Here is a 26,828-nt window from a genome sequence, read left to right as displayed (position 1 = left end):
TAAATTGTTTGGTAATCATTAAAGTAACTTCTTTATTCATAATCTTTAGAGATTTTTTTGTTGGTTTCTTTTCGTTTATTGATATAATCTGTAATTTTTGAAATAGATTCTTTTTTGTTTTTATGATTTTTTCTTGAATGAATTATATTAATTTAGTAAATGATTAAATAAATGACTAGTAAATGGTTAATAAATCAAATTAAAACAACGGTTAAAGGCTATCAATTGTTAATACATAACAAAATCAATATTTGTGCTCAAAATAAAAAAAAACTTACTAAAAAAATATTTGTATGTAAGATAATTGAACCTCCATTTTTAATGCATTTTAAAATTGTATGTTTATCAAAACATATTATTATCTCACGTTCCCAGTTATTGCTTATTGTCTTAGCTACCCATTGAAACATTTTGCAACTAATGAAGTGCATATTGAGTTAGCGGTACAATTGCATTTACGGCATACAGCAAAAAAGCTCCATAATCGTAATGTATGCACCATGCCGGACAAGTATCTGCGGCATACGATGGGATAGGATGAAATAAAGCGACAAAAAAAACACCTCCCAAAGAAAATGAAACATCCTGTGCATCCTACTGACCCGGTGGCGCACTCCATTACGCTGCCTTTCTCCACACCGGAGGGACGGAGTTTTTGGAGAGGCGTTTTTGTGTTACGTCGAAAGTGCTGCAAGTAGTGCCTGCGGGAAGAGAAGCTGAAAAACATTGCATGTGTTCACAACACATGGCCGTCCAAGTGTAAACATTCATTTAGTATTCTCTTTGAGTAAATAACACACAAAAAAAAACTGGAATCATTTCACCGACCGAAGGAAAAGCTGAACTCCGCTGACTTAAAGTGTGATGATGCATCCGGTTGCATGGACTAAGGCAAAAAGCTTTCCCCACCGGCAACCCATACATGTACGTAAAATACGCCTTTCTTTGTAACATTGAACATTAACCAAGTGAAATGCAACTGGGTTGAATTTTTTGTTTATTCCGCGTACGCGATCCCTCCACACGTCCACGACAAGCTCGGTTGAAGGAAATTGGAAAAATGACTGATAAAGGATTATGTGTATGGACGCTAAGGAAAGCAGTCCAGCAGTACAAGTAAAGCATCCCATTGAGATTAGGTTCATTTGGGCGATATTCAGCATTATGTCCACGGCCAGCACGAGCGTGTGCGAGCGTGTAAGTACCTATTCTATACTCAAAGTAACCACTCCGGTTCGCTCTGTGTGAGTGTGTGAGGTGGCTATTATACAGCCCGGCCAACTTCAAGTGTTGAGTCTTTTGCTTGCGCCCAGATTGATGGATGCAGTAAAGGGATGTTGCATCGCCACTAATGCCGAACGCCTGAATAGCGATGCATGCAACGGCTGGGCCACATTTAACACTAGCGGCAGCCACTTTCCTGCTTTTTAATTACGAGCAAAATCAACCACTACATTGAAACCAATTCAGCGCGAACGCGATCGTCCTGTACCCGGGCTTTTGTCCGCTTAGGGTAAGGGACACGGAGGCCACACAGCGATGGTGTGGGTCCTATCTATTTTTGTGTGCCCCTGGCCTCTTGATATTCTCTCTCGGCGTGTGTGTGTGTGTGAGGGGAAAAACGGAGGAAGAAAAGAGGCGTTGAGAACAACAACCGTGTGCTGACGGTGCTGTATGCAAACAACTTCTTCAATTCAATCCATCTCGAATGGTGGTAAATACAAGGGAAGCTGGGAAGAAGCTTCGCATGGAACCAAACCTAGGAGGAAAAGCTTTCAGCGAGCGCATGAGTGTAATATTATCTCATCAGCAGCATTCTCGTGGTGCAATTAGTAGCGTAATCAAGCAGCACCAAACCGACCATCGACGGGAACCGACCGGGAAGCGTTGTGGAAATGGGGCGAAAAAGGACACTCGAAGCCAAGCAAACACTACACCGTTCCAACTCTCTCGTAGCCATTTCCCGACGGCTTTACCTTTGGTGTGAGGTACATTTTTTATTCGCCTGCGTTTTTTTTGTGCATCCTATCTTTTATTCAAGACAAGAGAGTTAGCGTATGCAATTATTGGAGCACGATGCATGGTGCGATATATGGGCGAACTTTTGCAAGAAAACGGTGCAGATACATTTTATCTATTGTAAGCGCGCGGAATGGAAGAAATGCAAAAAAGGTGTATAGAAAGTAAGCATTCAATCCAATTCCGCTGCATTTGTTTAAGGGATAGTATTCACTTGTGGAATAGTATAATTACAGCAACGGACAATCAGTAGATGTAGTCTGAGGCAAGCATTGTACCAGGCGGTGTCTTCATTAGTATGTAACAACACTGAAGCAAGGTAGTTAAAATAATCTACCAACTGAAAAGGATGCAATTTAATTTGTTTCTTCTTGCGGTATCATAATTAAGTCTTGTGTCTGTCTCTGTGGCTATTTCCCTCCAGTCCAAATGTTAATTTAGTCCAAACAAATAACGTTCGCGTTGAATGGGAAAAAAAAGGTTGGAACGATGAATGAGTTAATTGTTGTAGAAAATGAACCCTTTTTAGCAAAATGTTAAACTGAATAAATGCATCAATTTGTGCATCCTTATCTTTACGTCCTTAATTACGTACGCGGTGTAGATTTAAATAATTGTGTTATTAGTAATTTGCATATAATTACGCGCTTTGTTTCAAAATGCTGTTAGAATGATGAAATTATGATTTGGTTTATATACCTGCGTTTATGCTGGTGATACTTTTCTTCACCGAATTTTCGATCTTTTACATGTTTGCAATTTTTTAAGAAAGAAAAAAAATATCCAAAAAACCTTCAACCTCAGTCAATCCTCTTCTATTACTCATTGTACGCACTCAACCGTGCATGCAACCAAGGAAAACTGATACCACCGATCGTTCATCGCTAATAATGATGCTGTTGATGATGATCATAATCCATGCCAAAGCACTTGTTAATTGGGTAGGGTAAGCCGCGTGGGAAGCGATGCGTCACATTCTAACCTCAACCTCAAGTCAGGCGTCTTAATTGGGCGACCCCGATCCGGAAGTGAGGAACGGATCTGGGAAGGTTTCGGGCTGCCGGGTGGCCGTTTTCTGCTTGGGCCTGTTCTCTCCATCGTACCACCAGCGTACCTGCAAAATATCGGGACGAACCAAACCGGAGGTACGGTATCGGTCTGTTTATTTTAAGATTCAACCCTCCTTCGCACAATCCCAAAAACCAAACGCAATGAACCAGTGTCCTAATGGCCGTAGCACGTTATCCTTGCAAAAACGGCCAACAGTTTGGTTTTTCCCCGTTGGGCTGTGTGAGGGATTAAAAAGGTAGCAATGTTTACGGAACGTTCATTCGGAAAGGGAAGTTTTTTGTTGCTTCTACGATTCCACATTTCTTACACCGTCAGACAAACGCTGTTACTTTACTATTTCACTGACTCGTTCTACCACCATCCGATTCCATGGGTGAAATGGTGCGAAAACATTGATAGGTTGAAGCAACAACAAAAAAATGTATGCACCCACATCGGATCGGAACGAAGAGATTAGGCAAATTTATAAAAATAAAAAATAAATGCGAAACACAATAACAATAACAGCATCACGCTAATCATTCGCATCCGGATTGGGAGCGACCGTATCGGGGGGGAAAAAAGGTAGTTACTGACTGTGGCAAACTCGGTTTGACAATTGGCATTAGCCAACCGGTTAACCGTGGAAAGGGGTTTTCCCTTAGTGAAAGGAAGAATATCCGCTGTGTCTGGTGTAGGATGCATTTGTATCAAATCGAAAGAGTTAAAAATAACAACAACAACTTTGCATGGTTGCAACTCGATCGACGAGCAAACGGAAATCCTAATTAAGGGAAAGAATTGGAATTTCCACTAAACCATTGCCAGGCCTTTGCAAAGCTTTCATCAATGAAGTTGTTAAGCTATGGAAAAGAATGCGTTTGGTATAAATAAAAGTTGTTCTGTTTGTGGTTAGCTTCTAGCTATTCTTGGAAAAGAATTTAACGACCGAAATGGGCAAAGGATAGAAATTGAAATAAAAAAGTATGAAATAAAAAAATTATGGTTGTGGTATAAATAGAATACAAAATTAAAATAATACATAGGGTTTCTCTTTTAATGCAAATACATATATTACACCAGGGTTCAACTACAACTTAACACAAGTAGCTTTTCTGAGTCAACTTTACTTTTCTTTTTTTCGTAGCTTTTTGGTCATTTAAATCTTTTTGTTATTTCAACCAAATTAATATTTTTTTATCACTTCATAAATTATGCAAATATTCGTTATCTAGATGGCTTTTAATATGTATTCTATCATATTTTTTAACGAGTTTTACAGAAATTTGTTTGAATGGATATTTTGACGGAATTCATGGAAAGATTGTTTAGTGCCAAGATTCACCTTCATACTTAAATCGTTTCCTCTACAGTTTCCTCTAAATGTTGTATTAAAAAAAGTAAATTAAATCTATTTGATTATAAGATGGAAATTATTTTGTATGAAATAATCTCACGATAATTGGTCGTTCAATTACTTTAAAAAAATAAAAAATATATATGAAAAAGAAGAGAAAAGCAAGAAAGAATAAAAAAACAGAAAGTTTAAAGTAAAATTGATGTAAAATGAAAAAAAAACACACAATCACAAAAACAGATTGGAGAAACGTTGCAAACAGAATTAACTATAAAATGGGCAAAAAATAAGAAACAAAAAAGTACATGTTTTCTAGTTCGTTATCTTTTTTGACATGAAGTAAAAAACGAATGTGCATAACTAAGATGTACTTCATTTTTTTTATCCTAAATTATCCTAAAATCGAAAATACTAATCTGAGCAAATGTTCCGGGGAATTTGATTCTGAACATTAAATTTAACATTTTTTACCGACGGTCGTTTTTTACAGTAAACTTAAACGATAAACGACGAATAGAAATATACGTCTGCACTATCGTTCGTTTATAACTTGGTAAATATTATGTACCTTAAATAAATTAAATTATTTAATTTCTTATCGGTTTTGGTTCTGAAACAGTTTATATCAAAAATTTGGATCGTTTTGCCAGTAGTATGAATAATTATTCCGTCGGACTATGCATCCCAATTTCATGTGTTTTCGCTTGCAAACCCATCTACGGCCGTTTCGCTGTTTTTACAGTCGTCATTTTGCGTTATTATTTTTGCATTCCTTGCTTCCCGCTCGCCGTCCGACAATATATGTTTGCCTTCGGTTTTCCAAATCTGTTCCATTACCACACCGTCATCCGGCAATTGTATTGTATTTAACGTTACCTTTCCAAAACGACGAGCTTACCTTGGCCGTAGCGCAATGCACATCGACACGTTAAATAAGTATGTATGTCTAACAGACTACACACCGAAGGGGGAGAGAGAGAGAAAGAGAAAAAAAGCTTGAACCTAAATCCGTAGGGTCATGATTACCAGATGTTTAAGTGAAGTCCCGAACGCGTCAAGCACCACCGGCTGAACCTTGACGGCTCGAGAGGTTTGTGGAAACTGCTACGTTACGAAACGCCCGGGAACGGGGAACGGTTTTATACGTACAAATCAGCAAAGGCTATGAAGCTACAACAACGAGTCCGGAAAGTGGAATAAAAAAAAAATCAGGTATAATAAAGAATAAAACGCAATTCTCGTGAAAATAAGAAGCGAAACCACTTGAACTGCTTTCAAACCACTCCACCGTTGGCTTAGCGTTCGATTCGTCCTGATTTTCGTCCTGCTGATCCTGCTGCTGTTTGCCTGCTGGAGCCGACGCAAACCCGTCAACATCTGCCCTGCGATCGATAACCGCACGCAAATATTATGGTTCCTACCAGAATGCTACCAATGCACAAAAGGGGGTAGCCCCCGTTTATGTTGCACGCGCGCACACGTTTGCGAACGCAATCCACCGGACAAAGGGACGGGTGAAGTTTGCGACAGAACAAAATGGATTCTTCCCCATTTTTTTTTCTTTCATTTTTGTAGCATATTTTATGATTTAAAAATTCCCGGCTGTACAATCCAGCTCGGGATTAAAACGGGATTAAATGGCAAGAAGCAATGTTTTTTTAAAAGATACAAATTTATCCATTTAATTCCATTTTCATACACAAGTATTTAATGTGTATAATGTGTTTTTTTGTCACTGATTTGTTCAATCAATTGCTTTTTACTGTTATCTTGCCCCTGGGCAACTAAATTCCAGACCGTTTAACGCCATGATCGATACTTATTGCACTTATTGCTTACGCTTCTATTTTCCCCAAAATTCGACACTCACCGTTCCCCGGTTGCGATTATCGTTTCCGGCGTAATGTTTATTGTTACAACAAGCAAATCCTGGCCTGCCCTGTTCATGCTGCTTATGTTTACGTACGCGCTAATCCAAGTCCTCTTTTGCATGTCAAGATTTCCGTACACAGGTTCCCCGTTCGTGTAGAGTGACTTTTGACACTTGGCCCAGAAGACCATGGAACTCGCCGCAAGGAAAATCCCATTCGGAAATTCCAAATTCTAAGGATTCGTTTGTTTTTATTTCTAATGTTTTTCTTCGCTCAGGGAACGCTGATGGTAGATTATGCTTTCGTTCTATTCGTAATGGCAGTAAGATTTTTTTTTCGATATTCAATGAGGATAAATCACGTCTACGTCTTGGGGCGCGATTAGTTGTACAAATTTAGATAGCCGGATTTTGGCTGATTATATATGGATTTAATCAATATTATTAAAGTGAAGCAATTAGCCTAAAACCGATAGAAATAGGATCTTTCTGAAAAGCTTTCCAACGGTTATATATTGAACATTTTAAGCTAAACATCTTTAAACATCAATGCAGATCATTTTGAAGCACTGCAGTTCATTAAAGAAAAAAAAATAGAGAAATCTCTAGTACTTCAACTTCATCTACTTCAACTTGTATATGTTCGATGTTTACAAGTTTTTGAACGGAGAAAAATGAATATTTCATTTAAATATTATCTACATAAATCACTTTGAAGTACAGCAGTTAGTTACAGAAAACATTGGAGAAATCTTTAGTACTTCAACTTCATCTCATTTAATCACTATTCGTTAGCTGGTGCTTTGTTACTGTACTATTTATCCCACTTGGAGTGCACCAAAAAGCAACAAACACCTTCTCAAAAGGGTAAAAAAACATTCACTTTGCTGGTGGGCCGTTTCATTTTTATTGTTCTACCAACATTCATCTCGAGCAAGCCAACCACCGGAGCCAAAGCGTTTGCCCCCCAATAAACAAAAAGCATAAAAAAGTTAATAGTACCCGGGACTCGAATGCCCCGAATACGAAACCCAAATGTCCAGTTCCGGTTTCAAAAGCAGACGCACACACGGCGAGATAGAATATTTGCTGCTGCTTTGTTGGTATTTCAATTTTTTCCTTTATGTACCAGCAGTTTCGTATATCATCACCTTGCTCCATCCATTGAGGCCCCCCCAAAAAGCAGGCGTTTTAGTTTCGGAAATGGCAATGATTTTTGCACAACCGCTCCACCATCAAGCGGGAGTAGTAGCGGCAGCTGAGGAGAACTCCACGGAGAGGGATCTACAATGACACTCTTGACGCTTGCACCCATATCACCCACGTGCGCGCTTCCGTCATCAACGGTTGTGCTTCGATTTCAATTGACAGTCTCGTTTGTCAAATTGAATTTCTAAAACGAAGTGTCACTTGAACCGTTAATCAAAAGTGACATCGTCAGCAAAGGAGAAGAGTGGCGATTCAATAGAAATGGAGCGCGTGTATGTGTGCCAAACTGGGGGAAAAGCCAGTACCGTGTGTTTATGTGTACGTGTGATTTTTGGGCTTTGTGCAAAATGAAGCAATAGAAACAAAACGCCTGTCTGCGGGAGATTGCTTAAATTTTTTTTTTAATCTCAGCGCGAATGTCGGCGACTGCAATGGATGACATTTATGCATACAAACGGAGTATTTTTAGTTGTTGCTTTACATCGCACAATTTAATGTCAAAGGTTTTTTTTTACTTGTTTTTGCCATTCGTCACACGAAACCCAACACACATCGAGAGTGTTTTGTGCGCAGAAAAATCCACTCCATAGTGAGGATCAAAGTTTCCCAGGCCACCGGTAAGTGGCATCGATCCGAATGGTGAGCAGCCATTGGAACGTAAAATCCCCGAAAAAACTGTATCTTTATCAGTGGAATCGTTGCGATCGAGTGCGATAAAGCTGCTTTAAATTGATGCTTCATACAAATCATCGGACCATCAGGTGCTATAATCCTTTCCACTCGTTCGGCTTTTGTTCGGTAAAAGAGAGACAGCTTTTTTTTCGATTGTGAAACAATTTTTCTATACTCGTGCCGAATGAAATCGCCTTTCCCGGGTTGCACATGATGCTTTATTGTGATTTTTTTTTTTCGTTCGTCCAAAGGTGATGTTATTACAGCGAATAATTGATAATAAATACTAGCAAACTTTCCTTGAAACGCCCTTCTTTTCTAATTACACAAGGAAAACCTTTTTTTACTGTATTGTGCAATAACTCAGCGGGAGATCTCGGTGTACTGATGCTAAGGATACGTTTGCTTGCGCAAACTGCAAGATGAGTAGGAGTTTTTTAACAAAAAAAAACAACAAAAACGAGAGCATTGAAAACACCCTTTTAGCAGATTTTAGGATACGCATGCGAATAAGAGATTTGTTACAAAATCCAACCAAAAAAAAGTTATCGCCCAACTTTTCTTGCTTCCAAGGATTCTGCAACGCAATGCGCCAGAGCCTTCCGATTCGCATCCCGTCGGTAATCTGATTAATGTGTTGCAATGTTGTGGCCAATGTAAAGACATCCTCTACGGAGAAAGCGAGAAATTATTTCAACGAAAACACTCCACCACGTATTAGGACGACTCCTGCCACGATCCTGGCCGGCAGTCCATTGTTATTTAACAACCGCTGACGATACGCTGGTTAAGATTGTTGGTCGCTGTGTAAGGATTTTCACGCGTACTACAATCAGCTATAGTTTATTCGAAAAAAAAATACCTCAAATGTGATGAGATAAAGTTGGCTTACTTCTTGTCCATTGTGATACAAAGACACAGTTCGCACTCCTAGAAATTGAACAATATTTTGTGCCTTTGTGTATGATTTTTATGTGTAAGAAATAGAGGTTTTTCATTCTCTTTTCTAAGTGCTCGTACAATGCCATTCTACAATTCCAGCACAAAAAAATGGATAACGTAAAGATACCTCGGATATGAGCGTATGAGTACAGAATGCCATTCGATTGTCAAACGAGAGAGTTGATTTTTTTTTATTTAAATCAATCAATTTTTCAGCTAAGCAGAATTGCTTAATTAATTTGTTCTCTTTGCATTCTCTTTAACTTCAATTTTCATTTCTTTTTTAACATAACTCAGATTCAATTATCATTTCATTGTTGGGAATTTCATTGCCTTTTCAATTCGTTGGCTGTGTGTAACATAAAGTTGTGCAAATTTTATGTTTTTGATTAAATTATTTATTGAGATCTGTGCAAGGTGAAGGTATTTCTACAACACTTTGAAAGTTCTATAACTTTAAAGTCTCTTTAATATAAAAAAATAAATTCGGAAAATTAGTTAAAAAATAATGTCCTTTATCTTAAAACGTAAAAATCGTCTACCGACACCCAGAATAATTCAAATTTTGCCTGTCTCACTGAGGCACTAAACTATTTTCCACCCTCTGTATCAATTACTAATTAACGACGGATTCATTTATTTGACAGCCCTGACAAACATTCAGCATGGTGAATTATTCTTTGCCAAACATCATCGGGCAAGTTCCTTCACACTACCGGCACCACTGATCCTGAACGACTTTTCACACATTTACACGCACCCTCGCACCAATCTACCCTCAGCCGGGCCCGGAAAAAAGGGATCACTTGAAATGTCCGCGGTCCATGTTTTATTTCGCCCGCACGTGAACACCAATGCACGATGTTCCGATTGTTTGTACGTCCTTCCGACAGTGTGCCAAAGGGCGCGAAATGGGCAAACAGATGCAAACGGCAGCCAGGAAGCGATTAGAATCGATTAACCCGTCGACCAAACAAACTGTCACCGGCAGGAAGCGAACCCGCGCAGCATCCCCCCACCCCCCCTCGCTGAAACCGGAACGAAATTTGGTGGCTGTCATAATCGCACGGTCTATTAAGTCTATCTGCCCCTTGGGTTTTGTGCCCGTCCAACGAATGTTTGCACGCACGCACGCGAATGGAACTCACACTCACGCGCAAAAGAAATATTATTGTGCGTGCGTGATGTGTCGGGTATTTGGCTCGCCAAGGGGATAACTGTCAAGTTCAATGGTGCGATTTTCCTTTCCGGAAAAGAGAAAGGTGTTTATCGGTGCGATGGGAAAATAAATGACACTCACTGGAGCGCGAGTAGTGCTGCACAACACTGCGTTGCACTGTCAGTGACACGCGTATCGAATCAAATGGCTGTGCGGTGCAAATATGGTGGAAATATTTATTTTTCCACTCGGAGGTTTTTATTTTGATAAGTGTGACGAAACGACATAAAAAAGCCTATGTAAACAAAAATGAACCTTTCTAATGTATCTAACGTTCTAATGTTACTTACCTGGGTTGGTGTGAGATGTATTAAGCTGGCTAAATGTTCGCGTTCCGGGGCGGATAGGTATTTCTGCTGCTTAAATCTTCGCTCCAATTCGTACACCTGTGGGAGTTAATAGATAATGAAGCGAGTTAATTATAACATTTAAAATCGTTGTTTAAATAAATAGAAAAAATAATATATTTTAAGCTACATTTGTTTGCCTAATTAAATTCTCGATCTTTGAAGTTTAGGAATTAAGAGATCATTGTAATGGGTTTTATTTGAATCTTGAGTGGATTATTTTCTATGTAATTTTTTATTTAAGTTGGTAATAATTTAATTAAAATTAAATTGGTAATAAATTAAAGCGATAGGGTTGAAAAACCTTTTTGCTTGGAATATGTCATCACAAAGTACTAAAATTGCTTGTAACAGATTTGCCAAATTGGGAATAAATTTTACGATCCATTATAGTATTGTATCTCGGTGACTGTATTTGTAGTTTATCACGATTGTTTATTATTGCATTAAAAGGAATTAATATCTCTGAGTTTTTAAAATTGATTTATTGGTTTAAGATTAAGAGACAATTCCTAAAGTGAGGCAGCAACGGAAAGGAAAGATTGAAAGGTGTCAAAGAGAGGATCGACGTCAAGCATGATAATGACATGGTCAAAATTTTAAATATGCAAATACTTCTATACTCAAGAATTTTTAATCAACGTGAACTATAAAGTCGTGAAATTGAGAACTCTGTGATATTACATTTGCGTCCATAAATGGAACAAATACTTTTTGTCAGCCGCATTCAATTACAATTATTGTATTTTCCTGGTGAGTTTTACAGCACGCAACATCAGCACAAACCCTCACCTACTTGACCTTCTTCGGCAAATGGTTTACGAAGCAGTAGAGGATTCATCTGTGAATTGCAATTCGAAAAACCAAACAACACAAACGGCTGATCCTCCCTAAAACGCACAATGCTCTACGCCGGTATTATTTTTACCATTCGCCCTTGCCCACATTTTTTTTGCACCAGCATCCACCCTTAATGGTCCGGGTCCAGGCCAGGAAAGGCGACCAAACAAAACCCCCACCCCGACCTTCTGCTTAGTCGCTCCCCTTTTGCTACCGTAACGTGTGTCTAGAAGTCCAGTGCTCCTGTTTCATCGTTCGCATTCGTGCAGCAACGTACCATCTTCGACGAACAAATATTTGCCCTTTCGGATGGCAACGGTCGGAACGAACATGAAACATGCATAAAAGTATTGACAAACAACAGCATACTGCTGCGTACATGGTTTGGAGCTAAAGGGAACTCGGGACTGTTCCGATACGGTGGTGGGCCATCGAAAGGACAAAGTTATGATAATCCCTTTTCGCTTTACTTTACCACCGGAACCCTGTTGAATCGTTGTCTCTCTGTCTCTCTCTCTCTCTCTCTCTCTCTCTCTCTCTCTCTCTCTCTCTCTCTCTCTCTCTCTGTACGTCACTTTAATCGTTGATTGTTTTGGAGTTAATCGTACCGTTTGTCGAGAATAACAAAACGGTTATACCCATTCCCGTACTGCGGTAAGCTTATTGGCTACGCAATGGAATCTGAATCAAACATTTGCCCTGGATGGATAGGGCGAAAATGCTGTAAAACCTGGCAACGAATTAACAATCGTTCCGGTTCGGAAGATTTCGTCACCAAGCGACGAACCCTCTTCGGCGGGTTTGGGGATTTGGTGTGGTGCGAATGTTAATCAAATATTTAAACGAAGAACGCTCCGAAACGCACGCAGCAGGAAAAAATTCTAGCAGAACCGAATGAGAAGATTAATTTTGTCTTTTACTGTACTGTCAGCAAAATGTGACCCCCAAAACCGTAAGAAACTAAACAAGGTGGTTTGCACTAATCCTCCCACTAATTCTACCTCCATTCTGAGAATGATTTTCATTACTACCACATCCATCCAAGTCTACCAAGCTTAACCGAGTCAAGTGGCAAAATATTGACAAATCGATCCACGAACCCACGCATCACATCCCTCCTCCATAGTCGGGACGGAGTGCCAATGTGCCATGTTGTTCCAATGTCTAAAATTTCGATGATTATTTAACTTTTTCCCAATTACTCGACTACCGGGTGTAGAAGCACACGGTTGCGGGGTGGAAAACATAGGGAAAAAAAGAAGGAACAGGACAGAACTCGTAGATTTGGTGGTCACAGTGGCGTACTTTCGGTGACATCCACTTAAAATTAAAACTGAGGTAAATATTGAACCACGAGCCGACGCATTGCGGATCGTGTGTTTTGACATCTTTGTTTTTTATTCATCTTTCGCTCTGCGGTAGCAAAATACGGCTAATGCCTGGACTGTGGATCGGTAAACTTTTCGGCTTTTCGGGCTGTTTGGTTTGTTTGGTTCGGGGGGTTTTTTTCTGTGTGTGTTGACAGTTGTTGAAAGCGCTTGTTCGACGGCACGTCAGTCACCGGTTTGAGTGGAACGTGATCATGCTCGACCTTGAAGTCTTCCTCGCCGATTCCTTTTCGACCCATTTAGATTTGAAGCTCAGCGTCATTTATAATTGACTCGCATTTTTAATTATAACTGATCATTTTTAAAAAAAGGTTTTATACTGGAAAAGACTAACGAAATTAGGAGAAAAGCAATTAAAAAAACGATATCTTTTGGGCAACGACAATACGAGTTGAAACAAGTAACGAGATTACTTGCCAACAGTACAAACAATACTAATTACTTTCAAACTCATTTCTTTGCACCCAAAACACAAAAACAATCATGAAGCGAAATTCATTAGAATAATCGCTTCCCCGAGGGAAGGAGAGAACTCACTCGAGTACAGCGCGCATCGTCTAATGATCGAGTTCATCAAGACGAACTTCGGTCAGAAAAGTTTTCCGCAAGCAACTCGTGGCCGGGTCAGTGTGCCCGGACGCTTTCATTCTGAACCCTGCTCCTGCAGGCAATTCTTAAACTCTAAACAAAAATCTAAGTAAAATATTTGAATGTCCGTGAGCGTATATTTGTGTAAGAGAAGTGAAGGGATGCACTAACGGGCCGGAGGCATGGGGAGATTGGAAATAACTGCCGAGACCGAAGCCTTCAGCTTGATGCCATTGCCGGTAACAGAACTTTCCAAAACGGATGGCGGACCCCCGGTTGGGGGGTTAAGAATGTGCTGCTGTTACGTTTTATATAAACACAATGTTAGATTGCCAAGAAGGACCCACCAGAAGGGAAGGGGAGCAAACTAGGCAGAAGCGTGGAGGAAACCGTCCGCCAGGAATATCTATTTACAAAGCACTTGAAATGAAATGCCAAGTTTCATCAGCAAACTAATATAGGAAGAGACGGTGCGGCAGTGGCAACAGTCAGTTGTGTCAGCAGCCCGGTAGCAGCCCGGAATGAGTGACGACAATGGAAAACGAACAACCCCAACGGGGCTGCCGGAATGGAACATCACTGGATGCGTAGAACGGTAGGCGGCGACCACTACAACACTAGCTGGTGTGTCTACTAGCTGCTAGGACGTGTTTCGTCTTCCGCGATCCAAAGGCTATTGTGTCGCGACGAATCGTCCTCTGGTGGTGTGTTCTGCTGGCACGGGTTTTTGGTGGTTGGGCGCGCTTGTTTATTGACAGCATGGCCTGTTTCTGCGCTACCAGCCTGTCAAACGGTAGCTGATTCGGTGAAATGTCAACCCACTGTAAGAGTGTGTGTGTGTTTGACACACAAAATACTAATGGCCGATTGGCATGCATCGACATTGTGAATGGTGACGACAAGCGGGGAACGAAGTATAGCGCGTTTCTGGATTAAAATTTGCTGTTGATCGAAGCTGATTGTTTGTGTTGTTAAAATCAAGAGATCTGTACGTGTGTGTGTTTTTTTTATTTCTAAATGTGCAATCAACTCCATCATAGCGTAACGCTCACTGTCACTAGAAGATGAAGAAACTGTTCACTGCGATCGTAGAGAAAGGCGCTCAAACAGCCATACCAATTGCGTTTCATAATCAGCACGATCACGTTGCGACACGGATGTCAATAACAGACAGCTAGACAGCGCTAGACAGTCAGCTTGCAAAAGTTTGCCGTTACGATCCTCATTAGCAAACGTCTGTCCATTTGTTTTCGTGGCTGTTAGAGCCTGCGTTTAACTCACGTAACTCACGTAAATCCCGTGTGTCTCGTGTGCTGCATGCACACCCTAGGACAGCTAGGAAGGGTAGGATGGGCCATTCCATACGGGAGATCATCCGTGATCAAGGTCGTACGACCACCTTGCTTGAAGTCAGTATGAATGTACTCACCTGAGCCTGTGTGAACAGCACCCGTCGCTTTCGTCGTTGGGCAAGTGGAAACTGCATCGGTTTGGTGTCGGATACGCTGCACGCCGCTAGACTGCCCATGTTGGACATGGCGTGACCCATCGTACCGCCAGCCGAACCACCCATCAATCGGGATACTGAAATGATAACACGTTGTGGAGGGTTTTAGACATTGAAGAACAGAATTTGAGGTTGTTTAATTATATGTAGGTCTTTTTTAATTTAAATAGATTTCAAGATCTCTTTGGCTCTTTGAGAGTCCAAGTATAAATATTATTAGATTTATCTTATTTTTTATGTATAAAAATTGGTGGTTGTTTTTGTGGAATGTCGAATTTAGTTGGGCTTTTTGTGAATTTTTGCTTTCAAAATGTCACTCAATAATCGAGAATCGCGAAGACTACTCAATTACCTCCATGTAGAGATGATATTGTTTGCGGAAATTCGACGGAGACTAACCGCTTTTGAATGTATGTAGTATTTTTATTAATTTATATTATAATTATAAGAAATACTGGATGGATAATGTGTGTCCAATCTTATAAACCTAATGATACAACAATTTGAACTTAATTATAGTAAATGAATTAGGAATCAACTACGAACCAAGATTGGTAAATTGGTAGCCATTCGAGAGACATCATATTTTCATTGGAAAACAAATATAATTATTCTCCGTTTTTCTTCCACGATCGGCGGGGTTATCCTGCTGAGTTGAAAACAGTATCTAGATCTTTTATTTTTCAACTTCCTACGAATAATGGATGCCCGGCCAGAATTGCATAACACAGCAAAACTGTTTACTACCGTACCAACGGCAATTTGCATAATAATATGATTTCAAGTGCTTGGCAAACGTTGCTCCATTCCAGCGTGTACATCGGACCCATCGGCAAAGAATGCTCTCCGATCAAAGAATGGATGCTGCGAGGATGCGTTTGAACAGAAAACAAATCCGAACCCATTCATTCTTGCTGAGCTGCTGACGAAATGCAAGGGAATGGCTTGATAAATATTTATTTGCAGCACTGCACATTAAACATAGTGCGTGACCAAAACTTATACCAATCCCCAAAAACTCCCACCGCCCCATTTCCATTGGCATAAGCAAGCCACACCATGAGACGTACTTAATAAGCTCTTTTTCTTCACCTTGTTAGCACATTCTCCAATTACCTATTGCCCGAAACTTGCCACACTATTATAGGAAACTACAGAAAGGGAAAATCCACCAACAACTCCGTAAAGTCATTTTCATTCTCGTACAGCGTCTTGTTTCCTTCTCTTGAAAACCCCCAAACAAAACCCCTGAACCACTTAAGCGTACTGACAAGGCACAGGATCATTTAAGTAGCATTGCTTTCACATTCTCGGCACGGAATGTGCCACCAGAAAGGCACACGGAAAGAAGTAACTGAGCCTTGCCGTAAAAGAAAAGCTTCCCAACCTCAACTATTTAACCGAGTGTGTGGAACGTTACGGTAATGGTTTGGGAAGTCGGAAACACATTCATTGGCTTTCATCCGAAATAGGCTTGATATGCCAGAAGAGGCAGGGTGATTACCCACACATATCCTGGTGCCTAAAGGATACGTCGGATGTTTTGCCATCGTATAGGCAAAGACGGCAAGAAACAACCCCATCTCAACCGATGGCTCAAGTTACGAGGAATGTACCGAACACATCCAAATCACACCACAATGGACCATTTTCTTAAGGAAATTAGCTGAAAATTTGACTTTCCCTAATGGTGACCAGGAATGTGGGTTCCGTGAATCCGCAGGGTATGAGTATTACCCGACAAAAAAGAAAAAGCCTCAGGATCGGCAATGTAATCGGATATGGGATCCGCCACGGCAAGTGGGCTTTCGTGACTGTTGGCTCTCACCTTCCCGAAAATGGGATGGGTTTTTTGTGTGTAAAGGCGAGCTGTCCGTGTATCGGTTTCTGTTTCTAGTAGCATACACAAGGCAAGGCAAGACATCTCGTGTCAACACCATCAACACTTTGCAAACGGAACAATAAAATTCTCCAATTTCATCCTAACTTTTCCATTCGGGTCTTCTGTTCACCGACCTCAGTTATGCCATGATTATTGTTTTTCATGCCCATGTGGAATACAATAGCACGATGATTTAACTTTTTCATATGAAAACGATCTTTTGGCATCATCACTTTAGGAACACTTTTGTTGAATAATTGAAGATGATTTGTAGAACAAACTGTGGTAATAGAAACTTTAAGTGAAGGAATAATGTTTGTATCAAGATCGTGCAAGGTGATATTATATACAGTGGTAGGGAAAATAAAGTGTCCAGAATCGTCATCTCATATCCAAAATCCTTAAGTTTGATCCAAAAACCTTAAACATGAAGAATTCTGGAAAATGATTCTTTAAACGGATGAATATTGAACTGTTTAGCAAAGTCGTGGAGTTTGTGTATGATGCAGAACTGGTACGAAATGTCAGAAGTACCATATCTATAGCAAGGTGCACCATGGATGAGAACACGACTTGGTCTAGAGATAATTTTCGCTAGGACTAGGAATTCTCGTGGAAATTGATAGAATTCCTACATTCTCATTTTGACGGGAGAATAGTTGATATTTCAACAGAACAACGACCCAAAACATCAAGACTTTCTACCAGTTTTTTGTATAAAACTGCCAGGATGGCCTTCAAGAATACGGAATGATTTGTGAGCGATTCTCGATGCCATGGGTTGACTAAAACTGGAATTGCAAATAAAATTAATTAATTTGAAGTTCTATGTTGAGACAAATTGAATACAAAATTCGCTTGCCACAGTTTTTCCATTAATATATGTTTTTTTTTCCTTACGAGAGCATAGTCTGTTTTAGTATTCCGTAGGGTTTAGTATTATGCGTAGTCTTGCATTCTGTTTAATTCAATTTGAATCAAATAATCGAGTTGCGGCTAGTTCGTATGCCTCAGGCTCGTTCATGTTCCTGTCGTAACATTAAAGGTATTCAAAATAGAGTTCTATCTTCAGTTGGAGATATGAAAACCAAAACAAAAACTAACACTGAGGCTCAATTTCCCATCCACTATTGTTATTTCCAACATTCGATGACATTGCCAACTGTCCGTAAAGTTCACAAAGAATGACAATACGTGCCACTAAACAAATGACGATTATTTTCCAATTTTCTTCCCAAATCCTTTGACCGTTTGCTGCACGTTCGCTCTTGGTGAAAGCTACCAAAGGTGCCAATAGCATTATTCCGACCATTCTGACCAAATAACACGGCACCGATGGTAGAACACATTCCGGCAGCAAATATCTTAGCGTGCAAATCCTCTTACCTTTCGGCAAACGGAGAACAAACATTCGGACAGATAACGATCTGTGAGCTGTAGCCGTGTTTGTACTCTGCACTATCTTGCAAAATCCACCTGCCGGTCAGGTCGAGAGTTTATACGGATTGTGGAGCACGATGCTATCACGATGTAATCCTATTGCTACTGCCGGTAACACAGAATGGCCCGTGTTTTGTCTCTTCTGCTTTCCGTATCGATGGCCGATAGAAGCACGAAACAAAAAATCCAGTCCAAAAAAAATAAGGGACACGTGTTAGTTTTAGTTTCAGCCACAGGACAGTTTGCATAAGCGGTAGTGAAGGAAAAAAAAAACATACACAAAAAGCGATCAAAAGATAGACCATGTAAGCTACCGGTTCCCCTGAGGACGATCGTTGAAGGAACGATGTTTGGCTTACAAATAGAGCTATCGCATTTGCGTGGATTCGTTTTTTGATATTCCATTATTACATACTGCAAAAGGACGTAAGGAATTCTTACCGAATCCACTCACTGGACACTGGTCGGTACGGGCTATGTGTGTTCCATTTTTTCCATACTTGCTACCCCCTCCATACTGTCAACGGCGTTATTATTCAACCAATTTGCACCCGCCTCGATACGGGCCGATAGACGAGAGATCAGGGTTCCCATTATTTTCGCTCCTCGGTCGGACGGATCAGCGAACCATTCCACGGTCCAGACCCTCATCTTTCGGGGCGCACATTTACTCAACCGCAAGAACCAGAAGCAGACGAAGATGAACGCCCCTTCCCTTATGATGACGAGCCACTTGAAACCGGTTGCACTTAATCGAAAATTTATTGTTTCCATTTTCCGGTTCCTCCGGCGGTTTCCCTCATTTTTCCCCGCGTGTGGAAAATCTTCCCTATCTGAGCAACACATCGTGTCGGGGTTTGAATCAAAGCAAAACCCGCCTGCCGTACACGCATAATTTCATTCCGGTAACAATCGTTAACCGCTCGCTAGTGGGAACAAAACAAGGGGGTGTCTATGTCCTATACCATGGTTCCTAACAAAATGTTTAGTCGAAAAAAAAACCAACCTTGTGTCTCATTCAATTGAATCAATGCTGTTCAAAGCTGTATGGGTGTAGATGTTTGGTGGTGTGATGGAAACATGTCCTGCTTCCGTATCGCCTCCGGGAACTAGGAAATTGATCACTTCCGCCTGAGGTTGTTTTTTTCCTCCTATTATGGCATACGTTTAAGTGTCCTGGTATAAAAACACCCTCTGGTCACAACTATCGCAGGATCTCTGGTTACGGAAAGTTTGGGTTTTTTGTTCCACGTGAAACAACGCGTGAAATAACACAAGTCATGCGTAGATTGATAAGTTCACTAAAGAAAAAAAGGACTGTACGGTTTAAGAAGAAACGCAACAATGATTATGTCCACTTGAAAGCAATTTCTATATAGGATCACTAAACTATTTCATCAGTTTTAAATTATTATGGCTTATAGTGCAAACTGTTTTATGAGTATTAAATTAAAAAAAAAAGTTAGAAGAATACAGGCAATAAACCAAAAATATCAGATTTTTTCTAGTTTAAGAAATTCATCTTCTTTGTGAACTTTGAAATCTTATGACATGTATGCTCTTTGGGATATTCATTAATCTTTTAAGTATTGACTAGCTATAAAATAATTTTGCAAAAATGTCGTAATGCTTTCATGCTCAAATAACGTTATTACCAATTTTACTCCAAAGAAAATAGTTGGAAAGTGAAATTGTAGAAAAGTAATATTTCTTAACATTGAAGTAGTTTTTTAACTTCCTCAAGCTACCCTTAACTTATCAATCCGTTTCACTCTGCGCCAAATATCCCTGCACTGTCTTTTAAGCGCCCTCCTTACTGTGCTGAGTTTGAAACCCAACAATTATTATTCTAACTGAGAAAATCTAATTTTCACTTTCTACCCCATCGTAGCTTCCCATACGAATCACCCCATTTACATTGCTCCTTCGGCGGTGATCCGATGGGTGCATAATTGTGCGGCAAATTGGTTGTCAAAATATTGCCTCAACAAGCCACATGTCCACATGTGTTGGTGGAGGCGCCTTGTCCGAAACACAACAACGTACATCGCTCGAGGCGCTCGAACGTGACGAACAATGGGGACTGCTGAGGCCCACTATATGGCTTGTGATTAGCTTTAGCGCTGTGTCGACTGAACCGGGTAATTCGGTAATTCGATAGTGACTGGGTGGGATTGTATTGTGCTGGTAAGATTTGACATAGTGTTCGTAAGGGACAGGCCTTTACCTTTACATCGGTTTGGATTCTATTGACGGGTGTGGCTATATATTGTGTGGTTATATAAATCAATCAACCTGTTACCGAATTATGGTACAATAATAGGGCAATTAGGCGTGTGGATAATATTACACCGTTGATCATGATCCTACGGTACCATCAAATATTGTTACCTTTTTGGCATAAGAATTTATCATTCAAAATAGTGACAATTTATTGAAGGCATTTGAGAAGAATGTTACTTACTTAAACGTATAAAATAACTCGCAACAAAATAAATGGCGCAACATTTCTTTTAAGATGATCATTATCTCCTTAATACGGTTGCTTTTAATTTTTGTGCATTTTCTTCCTCCTACTTTTGCAATCATCTCTGCTCTCGATAAATATCAAAATGCACTAAAATGCAGTTGCAAAAGTTTGTCCAGTTAAACTCATTGAGCGAACGTCAATCATCAACGTTGCCTTTGCAGTTCTCACTGTTGATTGTTGTCAGTTTCTTTTTTTTCTGTCGTTTGTCTCGATTACTTTTTTGCATACCAAACACTCACACACACATACATACATGCGGACATTTCCTCACTACAAACCAAGCACCAGCAGCACAACACAAGACTTCACAATTGTTTGCACACTCTCTTTGGGGATTGTTCGAACGAACGAACCGAACACATCGTGAGCTCGTTATGCACCGAATGTACGGCCTGGTTGGTAAGGTTGAAACCGTGGCCCACCACGGTGGCATACATACATCTCGCATCCTCGGCACCGTGTACCGTTTTGTCAACATGCCCACCATCTCCGGCAAGGTCTGTTTATGCTTGCAAAACGATGCATCGCAATCGATACGCCGGGCAATGGTGTGTGGTATATCTGTGGATAGTTTGCGGTGGCTAAATACAGTTAAAATGCACATATTTTGTGCTGCAATTGCATCCCGCGGCTGGTGGATTAAATCCATTAAAATCGCAACCGCAACGTTGTCGAGAGTGGAGTTGTTTTGTAGATGTATGATTTTGGTTTTTGTTTGCTGTTGAGCAAATGGATGAATTTTAAATTTTGAATGTACGTGAAACTTGTGAATGTGAATGGTGGTGTTTGTTTCCTTTAACTCTCTCAATTTGATTTGGACGAATTCAGATGAAACTTTCAGCACGAAAACTTCCAATGAAGCATAACTTACAATATTACATATTCAAAACTCTGGCTCACAGTCGTTCACGATTTCCCCCAAAAATATTTTGCTAAAAAAGTTTAATAGGAAATTTTGCTGAGGATACTTACTCGCAAAACGTGGATCACTGGCGGTGGAACCGTACCAACCGGCGGCGGCCGAATTGCGCATGTCGGTGTAGTGGCCCGCCAGCGAAAGGTTGTCCGTCGGCGCACAGTAACTCTGCACACCGGGACTGTGGTACAGTGGACCCATTGCGTACGGGTTCGCCATGCTACTGCTACCGGTCGTCGTACTGCCGGTGGTCGTGTTTGGCCCGAGGGCACTCGGTGAGTTAACGCTGCTGCCGCCGCTACGGAAATGAAACAAAATGAACATTAGCGTACATTAGCGGGATCACAACAAGCTTAAGTGATGGTTTAAATATTTGCAAAATGAACAATAAATGAGTATTAGTGAAGTTTGAAGGTTTCCATTCCATTGGTCTTTGATCATCAATTTTGAAAGTTAAAACACTTAACATTCGATTCAATTAAATGAGACTATTGTAAGCTTAATAAAAGTTGCCATTACTGGAAAAATAATCTTTCATTTAAAGGTTAAAAATGAGCTGTGCTTTTATAGTACATATATTTTAATCTGCTATAATGCGCTAGTATAATTACTTTTAAAAAGACTTGATGTAGTTAATTTTTCTCTTAGATACATGAAAAACGGAAATGAAAATGTAGCTTTTTTATTGTAATCTGTAATTGTACTTTATTATTTTCAAGTTATGCTGGAATTTCGAGATCATGTGATATAGTTGAAGTAATTATTTTTATGTTAATTTAGAATGTGTTTATGTAGAAATCGAAAATAAATGTAGAATGTTGTTTATTTTCTTGATCATGCTCTAAAAGAATTTAATTCTGTACAAATCTCTCTCGACTGACACATCCCGGTTATATCTAGATACTTAGTTTAGTATAAAGTCGGCGGGTGATCACCTCCTAGATCATACATTTGTGTGATTATACACTGTGATTCTTAAAACAAAGAAATAAATTATAGCATATGTGAGTTCATTATTGTATAATATTGCAAATAAGTTCATTGGGAGAGCATTTCATCAAAATCCAGAAAGTAGGAAGGATTGCAAAACTAACTCGGAACATTCTAGCTCTAACTTTACCACTTCCCAAGAACTCTAAATCCTTGAAACAGAAATGATGCTTTTTGTACTTCAAATGGATGTTGCTTTATTAAAAGCATTCCATTAAATTCATTTTCAGTAGAACTCAAACGATCTTCAGAAGGAGATCGCTCGATAATTTATTTCAAGATCACTACTTCAAGAACAAAAACCATTATCACCCATGTAACTGAGTTTAAAGTCAAATAAATAATCTATTAGGCTAGAAACAAAACCCCTTCATTCGCACCTGTACGGAGATGGTGGATTCGCGGTCAGTTCCAGCTTGCGGTACTCCTCGATCGGGCTTAGTATGTCGGTGACGCTAAACGGTGTCGAGTGGCTGTGGAGGGCCGAGTTGTGCTGCAGATTCTGCAGATGCTGCAGGCTGGTCAGATGGTGATGATGGTGATGGTGGTGATGGTGGTTTGGCGCCTTGGGCGACAAGCTCATAACCAGATCGACACCATTCAGATCCGGTAACAGTCCATGCTCTTGCTCGGAATCGTCTGGATACACTCCAGAGACACTCGATAGCGTGGTGGACATGTACACCCGAATTCGCTTGGAGCGCCAGCCGACAGGATAAAGAGTGGAGCTGCTCCCGGGAAATGGGTTTGGAACGTGCGTACGTTAACCACCGATCCTCACCTGGCTATTAACGCCCGAATGGATTCGTCACCTTTTTTTTTGTTCGATTAAACTTACAAATGTTTGCTATTTGTTAATAATTTTTTCCTCGTTTCACCACTGTTGTTTCATTGCAACAATGCTTGCACAAAGTAATAAGCACACCCGATCACACATACTCTTCTCATCGACACTAATCCACTGTTGTGCTCACTGTGCAAAATGCATTTTCTTTCATTGCAACTATCACGATGAACGGCATCGGCATTTAATCCATGTATCGATTGTTGAGCAAATTACACTTTTCTTTCACACGGAACGCATTAAGTTTAATTGTAAATCCTATTTCTTGAACTCTTTCACTACAGGAAGTGGCAAAAGTTTCGATGCTTGGTGAGGTGAAATTAAGTAGCTTCTACTGTATAAAAGATATTTGACCCTTTCCGTCACTTTTGCATCACTTTGAAAAACGCACTTGACACTTTCTAGATTCTGAACTGCTTCTCCCTCACCCCGATATCAATATTCTTCGTTCTTGTACTAAGTAAACCACACTACACAAACACGCTTGGGAGATTTTTTTTCTGCTGTACACCTTTTTTTGCGCTCAGCCACGAGATAAGCGACCACCGTTGTTGGTTGTTTGTTTGTATCTACTTCAAAACCATATCATCACACTTCACACCACACCTGCTCTTCTTAGGATGGAAACCGTTTTTCTTAGTTTCCTGTTTCGGGGAAAAACTTTTCCCTCCCACTAAGGGTGCATGAGATGCATCGGGAGCGCGTGTGTGTGTGTGTGAGTGTGTTGGTCACTTTGCACACCGGCGTGGCGTGTTTACACAAAATTAGACTCTTATCGCACGACACGACGCCACAACAACTGCACGGACACTACGACTGCAAATGCACTTTTTGGGGGGTCCGCGTAATATTACCCGCTTTTGCCAAAAGGCAAGCAATGTGCCATACGGGCGATGGTACTAAAACGCGCGACAGTGAAGAAAAAAGACGTACCACACCACCACTCGAGACGACCACTGTTGGAAAATGTGTCCGTCAAGCGGCTGAAGAGGTCTGTCTGCCAGAAACTGAACGAACGTACTGCAGGCATACGACACGGTACAGCTTCCTTCATCCCTACTACACAAACCGACGACCTGGGGATGGGTGTTTCGTCGAAACGGTTGTGCGTTTTTTTGAGCGTGAGCGGAATATCTCATCGCGTGAGAGCCGCGGTGAGAAATGTGGGCGGAGTCTGTTGAATCGTCGCCGCGGGTGAGCAATGTTGTCGGCAACCGTTTGCTTTGGTGGTTTTTTTTAATGCTCAGGATGTTTTTATGCTGTTGGAAAGGTGAAGTTAGTGTAAGTGGGAGAGGGCGAGAGAGAGAGGAACGGTGATGAAGGGAAAGTAGCACGCCCACTTTACGAGCACCATTTTTTTTCTTTCGTTCGCCATCATCACCATCCGATTGGTTCCTCGAGTGCACTTGAAAGGCGTGTCTTTCATCCCGAAAATTGTTATTGTGTTTTGTCGTCTATTCTTCCCATGTGAATGTGAACGTAAGGGAAGAAGGGTTGGAAAAGTGCGGTAGAAAGGGAGGAAGGGAGGGAAGGGAAAACGGTCCCGGAAACGGTAGGATAGTGTCGTTGTGTTGTTTTGTTGCTTTGTTTAATGCGCTCGCTATTTGCTATTATAGTTTATATTATTCGCTCCTTTACCGTTGTCGCTTTGTCATTTTTCATTTTCACTAACAGTGAAGGTACTTTCCCTCCCGTGGGGAAGAGGGGGGTTTTAACGCGGGTTTTCCAGCTAATCCAGAAGTGAAACAACACACGCGAACACGCGCAAGGACTTTCTTTCTGCTTGCCGATGGTGTTCATGTGTTTCTGTGCGTCTCCTATTGCACTGTGCGCCGTTCGATTGCAACACAAGCACGCATGCTCGCACGTGGAAGATGGAACGCGTTTACTACCCCCAACAACCTCCCCCTGCCCCTGGGGAGTGGGCAGCTGCACGCCCGGAGGAAACGCGCGTTCCGGTGGCTGCCGTTTGTTTCTCTTTTTTTTGTGTGTGCAAATTTTCCTCCCTTTTTTTTGCACCACTCCATCAGCTCATAAAGAGCGATAGAGATGAGAAGTGGCTTCGGTTTGAAATTGGGAAAGCAAAACGGAGCAGCTCCGACGTGAAGGACGTTAAATCAATAGCAAGAGGTTTTTTTTCTTCTTTGCTGTTATTTGGGCCTATAGAGTGTGTGTGTGTGTACCGTGCTGGGTGGGTAAGGATGCTGGGAAAAACGAAGCAATGAAACACAGCGCGGAATGCAAGAACAAAGGCAATCCTATTGTTCTGTGCTCTTCTGACAAAGCGAGCGACCAAACCTACTGTGCATGTGTGTGTGTGTGTGTTTGTGATTTTCCACCAGAGGAAAATTAGTTTGTGTGTGTGTGATTGAGAGCACAAACAGAGCGCGGCACGAGAAGAACGAAACCGTGCCGGATGTGATGGAATCACAATTAAATGTTCATCAAATATGCTTCGAGGCAAGGGACGCCAACACAAGCCGAAACCTCGTTGAGGTGCCGGTTTTCGGTTAAGAACATTGATTTATTAAACATTAAATCCAGAATGAAATGGTTGCCTTTATTTCGTTTGAACAATATACAACTGGTTTATTTAGGGAATATTTCTATTTTGAATATTGCAAAAAAAAGGAAGTTTGATAGAACTATTTATTAAAAAATGAATCTATTTAAATAAATTATTTCTAACTCGTAAAAACTATGGGAAACGAGAAGAGGATGCAAATGGAAATAGAAAATAACTCTTTCTCGCTCTCTTCTCCATCTCTTTCGCTCATAAGCACAGACTGGGATAATAATGAATTGGTCACTGCTATTTTTAACCACTGACGGACGGTCCCGAAAAACAGACCGCAAAACCACCAGTAATGAAATAAAAACAAAACCCTGATTTAAAGTCTGCAAAGAGACGAAACCAAAAACAAGCTGGCAAAACAGAACGAGAGAGAGAGAGAGAGAGCTTTATATTTATTTAACAGAAAAAAAAGAAGAGAAGTTGGTGTGGCTATAAAAAGAAAAATTTAACCCCCGGGAACGTGCAATTCGCCATGTCCTTAATAATGATGGACGATAGTTGGGCCTGATAGCTAGGGACGAGGGACGAGCAAAACTACTGGTTCGAGGAAGCAAAATAAAAAAAAAGGTAACCTCTGTAATGGTATTAGAAGCGGTACCGAATAGTGTTAGTTCTGCTACTACTACTACTACCACTACCACAA

At 40.6% G+C, this 26,828-nt stretch overlaps 1 protein-coding gene across 1 annotated transcript in view; it reads right to left on the bottom strand.

Annotated features, from left to right (window-relative positions):
• The window catches only part of LOC125760560 (thyroid transcription factor 1), a 31,067-nt gene extending 5,754 nt beyond the window's left edge, over positions 1-25,313 (bottom strand). The window contains exons 1-4 of the mRNA XM_049420811.1: positions 23,147-25,313; positions 21,833-22,074; positions 14,931-15,085; positions 10,629-10,724 (exon numbers count right to left, since the gene is read on the bottom strand). Of these exons, the coding sequence (XP_049276768.1) occupies positions 10,629-10,724; positions 14,931-15,085; positions 21,833-22,074; positions 23,147-23,445 (792 nt within the window). The 5' untranslated portion in view covers positions 23,446-25,313. The remainder of the gene's footprint in view (positions 1-10,628; positions 10,725-14,930; positions 15,086-21,832; positions 22,075-23,146) is intronic.
• Between the last annotated feature and the right edge of the window lie 1,515 nt (positions 25,314-26,828).

The sequence above is a fragment of the Anopheles funestus genome, chromosome 2RL (assembly GCF_943734845.2).
Source record: "Anopheles funestus chromosome 2RL, idAnoFuneDA-416_04, whole genome shotgun sequence".
Lineage (NCBI taxonomy): Eukaryota > Metazoa > Arthropoda > Insecta > Diptera > Culicidae > Anopheles > Anopheles funestus.
Note: the sequence above shows the minus strand (reverse complement) of the source record. Positions and strands in the feature narration are given on the sequence as shown.